Here is a 13,916-nt window from a genome sequence, read left to right as displayed (position 1 = left end):
GTTGGAGATGAACATTGTATCTCTTTCCAGAAACTTTCCCTGCATTTCTCTTAAAAAAAACCCAACCAGACAAACAAAAAACAAAACAAAAGATATGGTTGTACTTTGTCAACTAAAATTAGCTGAAAAATCATAGAATCATAGAATGGTAGGGTTGGAAGGGACCTTTAGAGATCATCTAGTTCAACCCCCCTGCATAAGCAGGGTCACCTAGATCAGGTCATACAGGAACATGTCCAGGCGGGTCTTGAAGGCCTCCAAGGAAGGAGACTCCACAACCCCTCTGGGCAGCCTGTGCCAGGGCTCCATCACCTCAACAGTGAAATAGTTTTTTCTTATGTTTAAGTGGAACTTTTTGTGTTCCAGCTTCATCCCATCACCCCTTGTCCTGTTGCTAGCTACAATAGAAAAAAGGGATGTTCCAGCCTCCTGACACCCACCCTTTAGATATTTATAAATGTTAATAAGATCCCCCCTCAGTCTCCTCTTCTCCAGACTAAATAGCCCCAGTTCCTGCAGCCTTTCCTTGTATGAAAGATGCTCCAGTCCCCTGATCATCTTGGTGACCCTGCACTGGCCTCTCTCCAGCACTTCCCTGTCCCTCTTGAGCTGAGGAGCCCAGAACTGGACACAGGACTCCAGATGAGGCCTCACCAGGGCAGAGTAGAGGGGGAGAAGAACCTCCCTTGACCTGCTGGCCACGCTCTTCTTGATGCATCCCAGGATACCATTGGCCTTCTTGGCCACGAGGGCACATTGCTGGCTCATATACCCATCTTTACAGAGAATATTGTGTTCTAAAAGCAGAATATGGGAGGCAAAACTTTCCCTGCTGTTTCTCCAGTCTTTTATGAAACAAAAAAAAAAACCCAAAACAGAACAACTTGACTAGAATGCAGAGGAATTTGAGAAAGAGAGAATGAAAGGGAAGGGAAAGAAGTTGGTGGTGGTAGCTCAGGTGAAGAGATTTATCACACAGGTAAGAGTGGAGGGAGTGTTAAGTGTCAAGTGAAATGATTCTATGATTCCAAGACATAGAGGGGAAAAGGACTAGAGGTAGCTCAAGCAAAGAGAGTCATAGTTGAGGTTTGAGAGGAGGAGTTTCAAAGGAAAGATGGATAAGTCAGAGGAGGAAGAGTGAAAGCAGAATTCACTAATGACATGGAGAGAATTGCAAGTTATGATCAGGGCTGGAGAACATCCACAGGGATACAGGCCAAGCATGGGTTCATATTTTACTGAGGAAAGGAAGTCAGGAGATAAAAATTAGCAGTCATAGAAACCTACCAAGATAACAGATGGAAAATGGAAGCTGAACTGCTGTTCTGCTATAATCTCAGACCCCAATCTCCCTTAAAAGAAGTTGGCTGCTGCAACTTCTTTTAACAGTGAGTCCCATTGTAAACACCGACTTAAAGGTAATGCTTTGGTCTTCATGTAACAGAGATGAAGGAAGAGGGGGCATCCTTTGGCTTCCACAACTAACCCCATAAATCACATATATGATTTTATATTTGATGCCTTCTCGGCGTGTTTTTTTTAGACCAGGGCTTTTATAAAGGTGTGTTTGGTAAATTACAGCTTCTCTGCCTTTCCCTGTCTGCACACTGCTGATTTAACACCCCCTGGATTGCTTTTCCACAGGCTCTACAGGAGGAGATTAACGTTTCAGGTAGTAAAATCAAAGTCAGTTACCTGAGCAGTCGCACAGCTGGCTACAAATCAGTGCTGAGGATCAGCATGACGCACCCCACCATCCCCTTCAACCTCATGAAGGTCCATCTCATGGTGGCTGTCGAGGGACGCCTCTTCAGAAAGTGGTTTGCAGCTGCTCCAGACCTCTCCTATTACTTCATCTGGGATAAGACAGATGTTTACAGCCAGAAGGTGTATGGGCTCTCGGAAGCCTTTGGTAAGTGACCCCGGTGCTTGTGTTTCTTTTTAGAAGCAGCTAAGTGGCAATGTACAGACCTTGTCTTGGATTGGTTTGGTCCAACTGCTGACAGATGAAATGGTCCCTACTGGTTAGCTGCTGTTTCCCTGAAAAGGATTGGGCCCAGCTATTCAGACAGCACACATTTGCCCCACAGATGAATACTTGTCTGTTCTCTGGCTGTTGGCTCAGCCCTACATCCTGAGCTGCTACCATCGCATTCATACAGAAGGAATGAACTGGGGCTAGAGGCTACCTCTCACCTATAGCCCAAAGCTGTCAGCACTGCTTTGAAACAAATCCCAAAACCTGAGCCCTGATCTCAACTCCTCCCTGTGCCTGACCTTTAGGATTGCTTTAATCTTAGTTTTCCCTTTGTTACTCATTCAAGAATACCATCCCAAACTGGAACATGATGATCTTCTCTCTTGTACCTTGTGCATTCGTTTACATCTGCAAGTGACTGTCAGAGGTTGCAAGGCAGACAATAGGAAGGCTCTGTATCCTCAACATGCCATGTCTCCAGCACCAAGCAATGTGGCCAGGGCCACACACTCTACAGAAGCTGAAGCTTGTAGTGGGGCAGGAAGCTGTGGTGTGGAAGTATGCAGAGATCTCATAGAATCATAGAATGGCAGGGGCTGGAAGGGACCTGTAGAGATCATGTAGTCCAACCACTCTGCTAAAGCAGGTCCCACCTAGATCAGGTCACACAGGAGCATGTCCAAGTGGGTTTTGAAGACCTCCAAGGAAGGAGCCTCCACACCCTCCCTGGGCAGCCTGGGCCAGGGCTCCCTCACTGAAACACTGAAACAGTTTGTTCTCATGTTTAAAAGGAACTTTTTGTGTTCCAACTTCATCCCATCACCCCTTGTCCTGTTGCTAGCTACTATAGAAAAAAGTGCTGCCCCAACCTCCTGAAACCCACTATTTAGATATTTGTAACTATTAATGAGATCCCTCCTCAGTCTTTTCTTCTCTAGACTAAACAGCCCCAATTCCCACAGCCTTTTCCTATAAGGAAGATGTTTCCAATAAGGAAGATGTTTCCCCATGAGGAAGATCTTCCCATAAGGAAGATATACCTCATCTCTCTCCCTGTTGCCAACTCAGACTTCACCCAGTGAACTCTGTGCAATGGTGCTGAAGGGGGCTCTTGGATTGTGCAGTGAGCAGAGGAGATACAACTCTGCAGACATCATCTTCCCATCTGATGAACAACTTGAGGACATTCAGTTACAGGTCTTCCATAGTCTAGACTTGGCTTTTCAGTGCGCCAATGAAATGATATCAGCAAAATGGGAGAGATCCCAAATTAGCTACTAGAGTTCTTGTTGGCATGAAGGAGGTTCACTGACACCTCAACAGATGATAAGTCTCTTTAGAGGGGCTGTAGGGTGACCTGTTTTCTAGGAAAAAGAATGAATGCCTTCCTCTCACTCAGGCTCAGCTACCTTGACCAGGCTGGATGATACAATTTGCTGAGTCCTAGCCAGTTTGGAGTCCACACTGAGAAACATGTCCTAATAGCATATCATGAAAGAATATGTTTACATGCTCTTTAAGAGGGTAGATAGCAGAGAGTTCTGGGGTGCTCCATGGTGCATCTCTGCAACATCAAGACTACTCGAGCAGGTCTGAAGACATCAATGTTCAGGCTTTCAATCATAAAATCATAGAATAGTAGAGGTTGAAAGAGACCTTTAGAGATCATCTAGTCCAACCCCCTTGCAGAAGCAGGTCCATGATTCTCTAAAAGAGTGGAAAATATCAAGCCTTAATTTTCTAAGTTACATCTTCCTCAGATACTGTCTGATTCTGCAAAAGGCTATTTTTGATGGGGGATCCTGAGCTTACTCAATGCCCAACATTTTTAAAGGAGACTGGGAAAGTTCTAAGATCAGAACTTTATTTTTATCTAGTTAACAAAAAGAGCTATGGAATCGCTTTTCACTTGTGTAAAACTTGCAGTTGTGCTCTGCTTCAGCTCTTAGTGCTGAAAAGATCAGGTAGAGCAGAAGAACAGTAGAACAAAGAAACTGGTCTTGCTTCTTCTGAGAAAATCATAAAGGAGTCATTACTCTGTCAAAAACATGATTTTCCTTGTGCTGATATAGTTTTACTCTTAAGCAGCTGCAATTGTATTCAGCAGAGTTATTCCTGAAAGCCTCTGATTAGACATGATGGTAAGAAACCTTTTTGACATTAACATTGACCACAAGTCAACCTGGTCTAAGGCTGCTGTCTCTGAGGGACTTGCTGCCCCTTGTCTCATTTGTGTAAGTGTCTCCTTTCCATGACAAACCATCATTTTTAGCAAGTTCCTGGCACAGTCTTTGATCAAAGAAAGGAGATAAGAGTAAGATTTCTCCCATTTAGGAGTCCAGCAGTGGTTTACACCCTCAAGTACCCTCTACTTTAAATTGTGCCTTTAAAACAATGACTTTTAAGTACTTAGCACCATTTGCCCAACATCTACAGCTGTGTTGACCTTTTTAAATGCAGAATGGCCTTTAAAAAGAAAAATATTAGGACTATGCATTATGAAGATGACATTTTAAATTCAATTGGAAGTTGCCTGTAGGAATGCTCTTAACCCTGCTCTGTTGAAGGTCTGTGTGCTGACTGTGCGTTTCTGGGTTACTAATCTGGGGGTCTTTTGTTTCTCTTTTGTTCATAGTTTCAGTAGGTTATGAGTATGAATCCTGTCCTGACTTGATCCTGTGGGAAAAGAGAACAGCTGTTCTTCAAGGTTATGAAATTGATGCTTCCAAACTTGGAGGATGGTCCCTGGACAAACACCATGCCCTCAATATACAAAGTGGTAGGTTGCCTGTAACGTGACAGGAATAGTGCAGCATTGCAAGGCCCAGTTGCTTCTTAGTGCTAAGAACTCAAGAAAAGGAAAGAAACCTGACCAACACAAGTACTCTCTCATGCTTCTACTGATAAATTATTTCTTAGAAGCAATTTGGGGTGTGTAGGTGCAAAAGAAGCTGGCCATCATGAAGCAGCTGAATGTTGGCATGTCTAACTTTGTAATGTCTTAAAAGAAGGATGTTAACAAGTCAAATATTCCTGAAATAACAAAGGGGAGCCAAGTCACATTGAACCAACCACTCAACATAAATCCACCTAGACACATCCTCCAATGGACAAATGTCCTTGCAGAAACAAGAGGTTTTATGGGTCATAAGGGAAAATGGAAGGTGTCAGTGTCCTTGAAGGCTGCTGGAGACTGCAGCAGGGAGGCTTGAAAGCTGATCAGAACACATTTGAAAGATGGAAGCGCTGTGTCCCTCTAGATGATAGCAGTGGTACAGAAGCAAACATCTAATTCAGCCCACATCACTGCAGAAAACACTACACTTACAGGGAGTGTAAGCAGAGCTCATCTAAAGTTTTCAGGTGAAACATTTCTCTAGAGAATGCACCATGGTCATCCTGTCCCTCATCTTTCCATAAGCTATGTAATTTATTTTTTTACCTGCTAGGCTGCAAATTACAGGGCAAGAAGGGACAGAAAGGCAGGTGAAAATTCATGAGACGCTGAAAAGTCTATTTCAATCAAAAGTAAAGGCAGTCTTGTTCTCCCTACATACTTTTGTTCTGCAGCAAATGTAATAGGTCTATAAAAAAATACTTGCTTCAAATAAGGGGCTCCTCATTTGAAACCATCACAGAGGAGTACTTTGAAAGATGATAAACCTCCTTGGTACTTGACAAATTCCCCAGCTGGCATCCAGCACTGCAAGTTTGGTCTCAATTTCTCTATCTCTCTTTAATTTCCTTATTACTGTTTTCTCTCTCTAGGCATCTTGCATAAAGGAAATGGAGAAAACCAGTTTATATCCCAGCAGCCACCTGTAATTGGAAGCATTATGGGCAACGGCCGCAGACGTAGCATTTCTTGTCCAAGCTGCAATGGTCTTGCAGATGGGAACAAACTCCTGGCTCCTGTTGCCCTAACATGTGGGTCTGATGGAAGTCTTTATGTTGGAGATTTCAACTACATCCGAAGGATCTTTCCCTCTGGCAACGTCACCAACATACTGGAGCTGAGGTACACTGTGCTGAATGTGGCCATTATAATTGTGCCCTTAAGTTCTGCAGAAATCTTATGTCCCCAAAAGGAAAATGAGCAAAACTCCTAAAAAAAAAAACCCAAGCAAACAGGAAAACAGAAAAAGCCGTCCTCATTTGCCTCTTCTGCAACTCTACTGACTTTGATTTACACCAGAGAAACACAGGCCTAACAAGTTCTTCCAGAACTGAATCACATCAAAAATATTGACGTATTACTGTGCTGCTAAATCAAACTGTGTTGATGTCTGCCTTTTCATGTAGTTAGAGACCAGTGGCAATCCTTCAAATTAACAATCAGCCTCTGAGATAACCTCAGCTTGGAAGGATGCAGCACCAATGATGATATGTAGAGGTTAATCAGGACAGATGATCATTCGTAATTAAGACAAGATGATTGTTCTAGATAGTCTCAGACTGGGTTTTTCTAGTTGGTATTTTGGAAGACAAATATATCAGACCCCTTCAAATCCTGACTGATTGGCAGTGTCAGGGTGAAGATATAGATGGGTCATGTAAACTAAAGTAAGTGAAGTGTTTCCTTTTAACTCCAAATAATAAAGAGGAGAAAAAATACTAGAAGAAACAGGGAGGATGGGGAAGGAACATCCATTAAAAACAAGGAAGAGAAGGAAAAGTATAGATTCATCACAAGTGCTGAGGAAATGAAACAGATTATGGCTGAATTAAAATCTCAGATTGGCCTCACTGAGGATATTTCTCCTATTTAGAATTTCCACAGTTACCCACTTGAAAGCATCAGGGCCTGATTTTGAGCCCTGTGATCCTAGACAAGACTTACTCCAGGAGAGTCAGTAGAGTTAAATGAGTGTTTCTAAATGAGCCCTTTCTGCTTGAAGGGCCTGACCTAAGGTCCTGAGAGGTCAACATGAGGTTAGCATGGTGGGAAAGATCTCATTCCCATTTATCTCTCAAGATCTGGCCTGAAAATGAGAATTTTCCAGAAAGTAAGAACCTCCCTGCTCTACTCTAGATTTAATGGACAAATGTAAGGCTCCATTTCTGCAGTGACTGCCATGTGGAAGCTTCCTATACAGCTTCCTAGAGAAGCAAGGTCCCATACAGCATTTCTTTGTATTTCCATTTGCTCCACAAGGCCACAGGTAAAAATTAAAGGGCTGATCAGCAAAATTGGTGTAAGATCCCACTAGTCCCTCTTTTACAAACACGCCACGATCATTAGACCTTGCTGAAGGTCTTATTTGGCACACAGAACCATCATCATAGATCATGGTGTGTGAGGAAAAGGTTCAGCCAGCCATCAGAAGGCTGTCACTGAGAGAAGAGCTGTCTTGGTGTGCTCACAGGGCAACAAGGAAATCAGGAGGAGGCGCTGAATTAGGAAGCCCACAGTGAGATGTTTACAGTCATATCTCAGAGAGATGGGGTACCTTTTGAGTAAATAAGCAAGAACCTGATTCTTGCTGTTCTGTAGCAGGATACAGGAAACCATAATAACTTTCATGGTCGTAAGGTGGGGAGCTGGGATAAATCTTCAGACCTTGTCCATGCTAAAGAATGCAATACTCTTCCAGTGCCAGAACGTTATTTTAATGACCAAAGGTGAGATTTCCAGAAGAGCCCAGGTGAATTGGGGCCCCAAAACCCACTGCAACTGAATGGGATTAATGTCTTATTCCCAGAAGTACAATTTTGAAAACCCAATCCCTGTTTCATTGTCAGTGGAAATACCAGACTCAGCAGAGGTTTTGCAGAGTATTTCCTGATTGGGAAAGGGAAAATTGGAAGCCTTGACAGAATGGCCTTTCTGGCTTTTGTGTAGAGACACAGAGTTAAATTTACTCCAGAGTTAAATCTGTTGGAACGATTGCTGCTTCATCTGTGCAAACACTTAGGTTACTGGATCTAATAAACATTTCTTCACTCTGGTGTGCTATAAGGTAAATGGGTTCAGGTGCTGACTGACTAAAAGCTGTGGAGGAAAGCCATTGCCTTTGGACTAAGTGGAGTTTGCTTGTGTCTTCTCAAATCAGCATCTCCTTGGAGATTAACACCCTCACTATTTGGCTTTTGGGTTTTGTTTAGGGGACCATCTTTTGAGTGTAGTGTTCTATTGCAGAGAGGAAAGCAAATGCATTGTGGGTTGCAGACAACTGCAGCTAGGTACATAGCTAGACCCATGAAAAATGTCCAGCTCTGAATAATTTCAGTCCTCTGGGCTAGAGTCCACGAGGTTACAGCAATGAACTGCCACCCATAGCTATGCAGCTGCTAAGTTACCTTTGTAAATCACAAGTTATTGCTTTCACTGAGAGTGAAAAAAAACCCAACAAAAAAGCTATGAAGACATCTGCATCTACATATATTTAGCTCAGTACTGCTCTGAATGATCAAGTGTGCCCAGCCCTGTCTCTTGCATAAGTGAGTAACTCCAAGCAGGTGAGATCACGCTTCCTTTGTGATGTGCAGCGGTACATAAGTGAGCTCACTGCCAAGTAATATCCAATATAAAATATATCAGTGTCATTCCAGCTAAGTCTTTATTTATTATTGCATTGTATGATACAGTTACTGTCAAGTTTTCAATCTGCTAATAATGCATCGAACTGAGCTGCTAACACCTCATTCTTTCTTCTATTCCCTGCTTTCCTGTCTTCTGTCAGAAATAAAGATTTCAGACATAGGTAAGCCAACCAGTGGAGAATTCTTATGCCGCTCCCTGTCTTGTTGCATGTTGTTACACAGTGAGCCACAAGTGCCATTCCCAGATGATTCAGTAGCAAATGAAGCTGGCGTGATTAAAACTGGCGTAGGCAATCAGTCATCAGAACTGGGAGCCATTAATCACACAGCAGAGTCACACAGACTTCTGCATGAGCTGTTACAGCTGTAGACAGGGGAAGTACAGAGACCAGAAGGAGAGCAACAGAAGGAGGAGGGTGGAAGGGAAAAGGTGGGGGAGGGGGAGGAATTGACCCAGAAAGTAAAATGGGGACAGCATCAGGATACAGATCACTGGAAGAGCTATGGTGGAAAAATTGTTCTCATATGGTGAAATGTCTTCTTTCTGAGTTTTGAGGAGTGTAACAGGCATAATGAAGGGCCAGTTGTACCTCAGCATCACAGGCCCAGGGAAGTAAGACCTTTATGATTATCAGTCTGAGCTCTTCCTAGAGAGCACTTGCACTGTGTGAAGTTATGTCAGGCTCAGGTAGAAGGTAGTGTGACTCAGAACCTTACCCAGGGAATGCAATAAAAAAGAGAAAGGGTAGTGATGAGAAAACAAGATGAAACAGAGACTCCTAAATTGGTGCTTTGTCACTAAGAATATTTGTCATTTGGGTTCACTGGAGTTTCAGTGGGTTTGATCTGATCACTTGCATTCAGGAAGATGTCAGCCTTCTGTCACTGCCTGTGTTTGCAAGGCCTTCTCTGGCTCTGACAAGTTTCCCATCCTCCTCCCCAGTTGCTTTCTAAATTAGAAGCTTAGGCTGTGGAGTTGGGAATTTCTTTTTGTTTGGTTTTCCTTTTGCATATGGGATTGGGGATTTTTCTTGCTATGTGCTGTTTCTTTACTGTTTCTTTGACTTCACAGAAGGTGTGCAAACCCAGAAATGTTCCTTTTATCTGCATGCCTGGAAATGCAATGGAATAGAAACTGGTTTTTTTGTCTTATTGCCAGAACACTAATGAAGGGCTGAGCTTCCACAGCATAATGGATTGGCCCAAAGCATCTTTTAGTAGGGCTGGGATGTTTGTACACTGGACATCTGCACTGACTGTCTTCATCAGGCTGAGTTCCAGCCCCACAGCTCCTCTTTCACATCATTTAAAGGCAATAGAAAAACTCATTTCTCTCTGGAACAGTCAGGTTGTATCCTTAATGCCCTAGAAATACACAGCCACTAAAGTGCACCTTCTCTGACAGTGAAGGGCAGCAGCTGAATACCTGTTACAAGAAGAGTTTTTATATATGAAGGCAATAACTGAGTGAAGATATATGGACTGGCCACAGATGCTGCAGATGCCACCAGAGCCTTAGAAAGCTGGTAGGGCTTCAGCCTTTAGGCAATTCCTAAAACCTAAGAAATTAAATGAAGGAAAACCAAGACATGCCTTCTTCAGGGCAATCCAAAGAGGACCAGTGAGGGAGGAAGGAGGTGAGGAGCTCTAGATCAAATATTCCCATCTGTGACTGCATTACAGGAGTCATCCACGTGAGTTAGCAACTCTTGTGTGTCACTTGCTGTAATGTTCCTTGCTAGGAAGCCTCTTCATTCCTGAGCCACAGGGAAATGAGTGGATGTAGTCTTAGCTAAAGCTCCAGTACTTTGAGCTCCAGAAGGTCCTAAGCCCTACACCATTGGCATGCAGCAGCTGCAAAGAGTGGCATTCACAAATCTGAATCTTAGTGGTTTGGAAAAGCTGCAATCTATATGCAAAAGGTTCTTCACTTCAGGGGAAAGGATTCCTCCTCACTATGAAGTCTGTGATGAGCTTGATCTCCAGAGCTTCTGGAGCTACTAGCTAAGAGGCTTGACTCTGTAGCACAGCGTAGGTAGCCAAAATCTAACTCTGCAACAGGCAAAATGGCTGTATGTCAACATGGGGGATATTAGCTAAGCCAAAAAGCATCACCAAATTCAGATGCCTCCCAAGTTTACACCCATTTGCCATTTGATAATAGGCTGATAGGAACTTACTCCAGTATGTCTGTGTATGGACCTGTCTTGATGGGCTCATAGCAGCTAATGACTTTTTCCAAGCATGGCAATGACAATTTGCAGTTATCTTTTCTCTGCAGGAAAGTGGAGGATGGTGAGGCATTTCTCTCTTGCAAATATGCAAGAAGTGGCCACACCTAAATGTATTCTTCCTTTTTTGTTTCCATTCATACCTCAGAGAGGCAAATCTACAATTAGTGGCAAAGAGAGAGATCTCATAAAACTGCCCTAGGATCAGATCAAAGTCCTTTGCAGTCCCTGGGTTGGCTTATGGCATTGCTCTGAAGTTTTATTATCCAGCCTGTGATACTCAAAGAGCTTTGGGCATCGCACACAAACTGAGAACACTAAAAGGCCAAGTATAAATTCAGCTCAGTGCACTGTGTGGCCTCCTTATGTATTAATCTATTGAATGTCACCCAGGGAGAAAAAAAAAGACCAGTACCTCACACAAGCTATAATAAAATCCTGTGTTTGTGAGCTGCAGGGTGCTTAGCACGAAGCCATGGAAACACAGCCCGACAAACAAAAACCACTTGGCTTCAGGAGTTCAGTAGTTCTTTAGTCACCAGCAAATGCATGTGGCCAGCAAGGATCAGAAGGAAAGGGGGCAGCTAGCACAGAAAGTTTTACAGAGATGGTTTCATGTCCTTAAACAGAGACAGCATGTCCAGAGAAGCCCCAGGGGTTTATTGAGATGAGCTGCTATGGGTAACTAACTTTGGGGTTGTGACTGCTCCTGTCTGTTGACCACAGTGGGAGCCAGAACCATACTGTTACCAGTAACAGAAATCGTCCTTTAGAGGAGGTGGTAGATGCCCTTACATTTGAGAAACTAAAATGCAGTTCATCTTGTAAAATAAATGTTGAAAATGAGTCAGATAAATGATACTCTGAAAGATGGTATTTCTCTCCACTGTATAAAGGGAGTTAAGGCAGCCAGTTCAGATGTAAGCATTCACCTTGTAATGGTCTAAAGCTTGGTAAGATGAATTCCCTGGCTTTGAACAGAAGAAAGTTCAGTCTGCTGTGCTGATGCATTTTAAGTGACCTGCTGAAACCACAGACCCTCTCCCTTTTTTTCATCTTTATTCTTTAGGGACTTGCTTCCCACTCTGGAGCGGGAGGTTCTTTCCTTAGGCTCCTCCAAACCGTGGACGTTGGACCCAAGGGAATAATAACAAGTATTTTACATAAAGCCTGTGCACTATAGTGCTACAGAAGCAATCTCCAGGAGTGCCACCTGTCTGCCTGCTCACCCAACCTTTTATCACTTTCCTTCCTCATGCCCATACAAGTCACATAAAGCATAAACATCTTTAAATGGAGCTTAAATCTCTTAACATGTCTGCAGAGCTCCCCAGATGGTGCTGGCACTATCCTGTCCAAATAATCACAGAATCCCAGAATGGTAGGGGTTGGAGGGGACCTTCAGAGTTCATCCAGACCAACCCCCTGCTAAAGCAGGTTCCCCTCCATCAGGGGGCACAAGAACGTGTCCGGGCAGGTTTGGAAACCTCCTGAGAAGGAGCCTCCACATGCTCCCTGGGCAGCCTGGGCCAGGGCTCCCTCACCTCAGCACCAAAGGAGTTTCTCCTCCTGTTCAAGTGGAACTTCCTCTGTTTCACCTTGTGCCTGTTACCCCTTGTCGTGCCACTGGCCACCACAGAACAAAGACTGGCTCCATCCTCTCAGCACCTGCCCTTTAGGGATTTCTCAGCATTGATGAGGTCCCTTCTCAGTCTCCTCTTCTCCAGGCAGAACAGCCCCAGGTCTCGCAGCCTCTCCTCCTCACACACATGTTCCATCCCCTCAGCATCTTGGTAGCCTCTCTCCAGCAGTTCCCCATCTCAAACAGGGGAGCCCAGAACTAGACACAGCACTACAGTCATGAGAATAATGTGAATGAAGAAAGGAAAGAGAGAAGGGAGATGTGTGGCAAAGCCTATATGCAAGCTCAAACAACTGGGATCACAATGAACATGGGCAATTGCTGTATGCTTTCCCAGTGCATCACTTTATGACAAGAGTACAAGGGAGCAATACCACCTCCATTTAACTTTGGTTTGCAGAAATTTAGCTTATGAAACTATCCTTATTCCCAGTGCCTGCACCATCATGCCCACTGATACCCACTAAAGTGTGTGTTCCTGGCTAGGGACCAGCCCACTCTGTCCCTGCAACTTTGGTTTGTTGTTTCAGGGACTTAAAATATCAATGGCTTTCTTCTAAAAAACCTTCATAGCAAAAGAAACAATCTGAACAGGAAATCAGCTCCTCACTCACAGCCTTTTTTAGTGGTGGCAATGTCAATAAGGGGGATAAATATTCCAAGGCTACAAATACTGTAACTGATTAAGTCTTCTGAATAGTAAAGAGCTCTCTTTTGTTTCTGACTGTTCTCTAACTAAGAAATGAGAAAGGATAAAAGGAAAGAAAAATAAATCTCAAGTTGGCCCCAGGCAGATTTATTTCAGTTGTCATTCAGTTCAGTCCAATTTGCCACTTGGATTTGCCTATTGATTGTGGCTTTAAATAAAAAGCCAAAGCCTCAGTGTTCCCAGCTCCGGTGCTCATGCATTATCACAGATGAAAGGAAGCAGTTTGGGAACCTTTACATCACTAACAGATGTTTATTTAGCATCTCTCATCCTGAGGGATCTCAAAGTGTTAAAAAATAAAAGCTCCAGTGTATAATGCTGTGTAATTTGTGCAAGGGCAGAGCACGACACCTTCCAGAGACAGTGGTGAAAACTGTTGGCAGAGCCCATGGAGGCTAAATTCCAGCTTGGCCATTTTGAAGAGTTTGTATTTTATCTTCCCTGCTCCAAAGCACCCCAGGTTGAATACCCCATTGCCCAAGCCATCCCAGGGGGCCTTCCACCCACAAAAGCCTTATACATGGAGCAGGGTGTAGGAGATGATGCTCAGCCATGCTCGCAAAAATAAGAAGTCTAGTTGATAAAAATGAGCCAAAACTTCCTATTGCTCACAGAGACACAGTTTGTGTTGAGAGTGTCTGTGCCATTAATAACTTTAGATTTAGAAAAGTAATTGTATGTCTTAGGACTTTCACTACCAGCTCACCAGGTGAAATTTAAACCCAACAGACCCAAGGTTTAAGTAACTCAGGATTATTACCATCCCAAGGGAGTTTAACCAACATTACTTCAACCTCTACCTCTTCCAAAGCA

The 13,916-nt window shown here is 43.6% G+C and overlaps 1 protein-coding gene across 6 annotated transcripts in view; it reads left to right on the top strand.

Annotated features, from left to right (window-relative positions):
* Positions 1-13,916, top strand: part of TENM4 (teneurin transmembrane protein 4) — a 611,632-nt gene that overhangs the window by 538,297 nt on the left and 59,419 nt on the right. For all 6 annotated transcript variants that reach the window (XM_061990604.1, XM_061990638.1, XM_061990629.1 and 3 more), the window contains 3 exons: positions 1,645-1,912; positions 4,614-4,757; positions 5,747-5,996. In XM_061990604.1, coding sequence (XP_061846588.1) covers positions 1,645-1,912; positions 4,614-4,757; positions 5,747-5,996 — 662 coding nt within the window. The remainder of the gene's footprint in view (positions 1-1,644; positions 1,913-4,613; positions 4,758-5,746; positions 5,997-13,916) is intronic.

This window comes from Colius striatus, chromosome 1, assembly GCF_028858725.1.
Source record: "Colius striatus isolate bColStr4 chromosome 1, bColStr4.1.hap1, whole genome shotgun sequence".
In the NCBI taxonomy this organism is placed as follows: domain Eukaryota; kingdom Metazoa; phylum Chordata; class Aves; order Coliiformes; family Coliidae; genus Colius; species Colius striatus.
The sequence above is the reverse complement of the archived record's forward strand: the minus strand, read 5'-3'. Positions and strand labels throughout refer to the sequence as shown.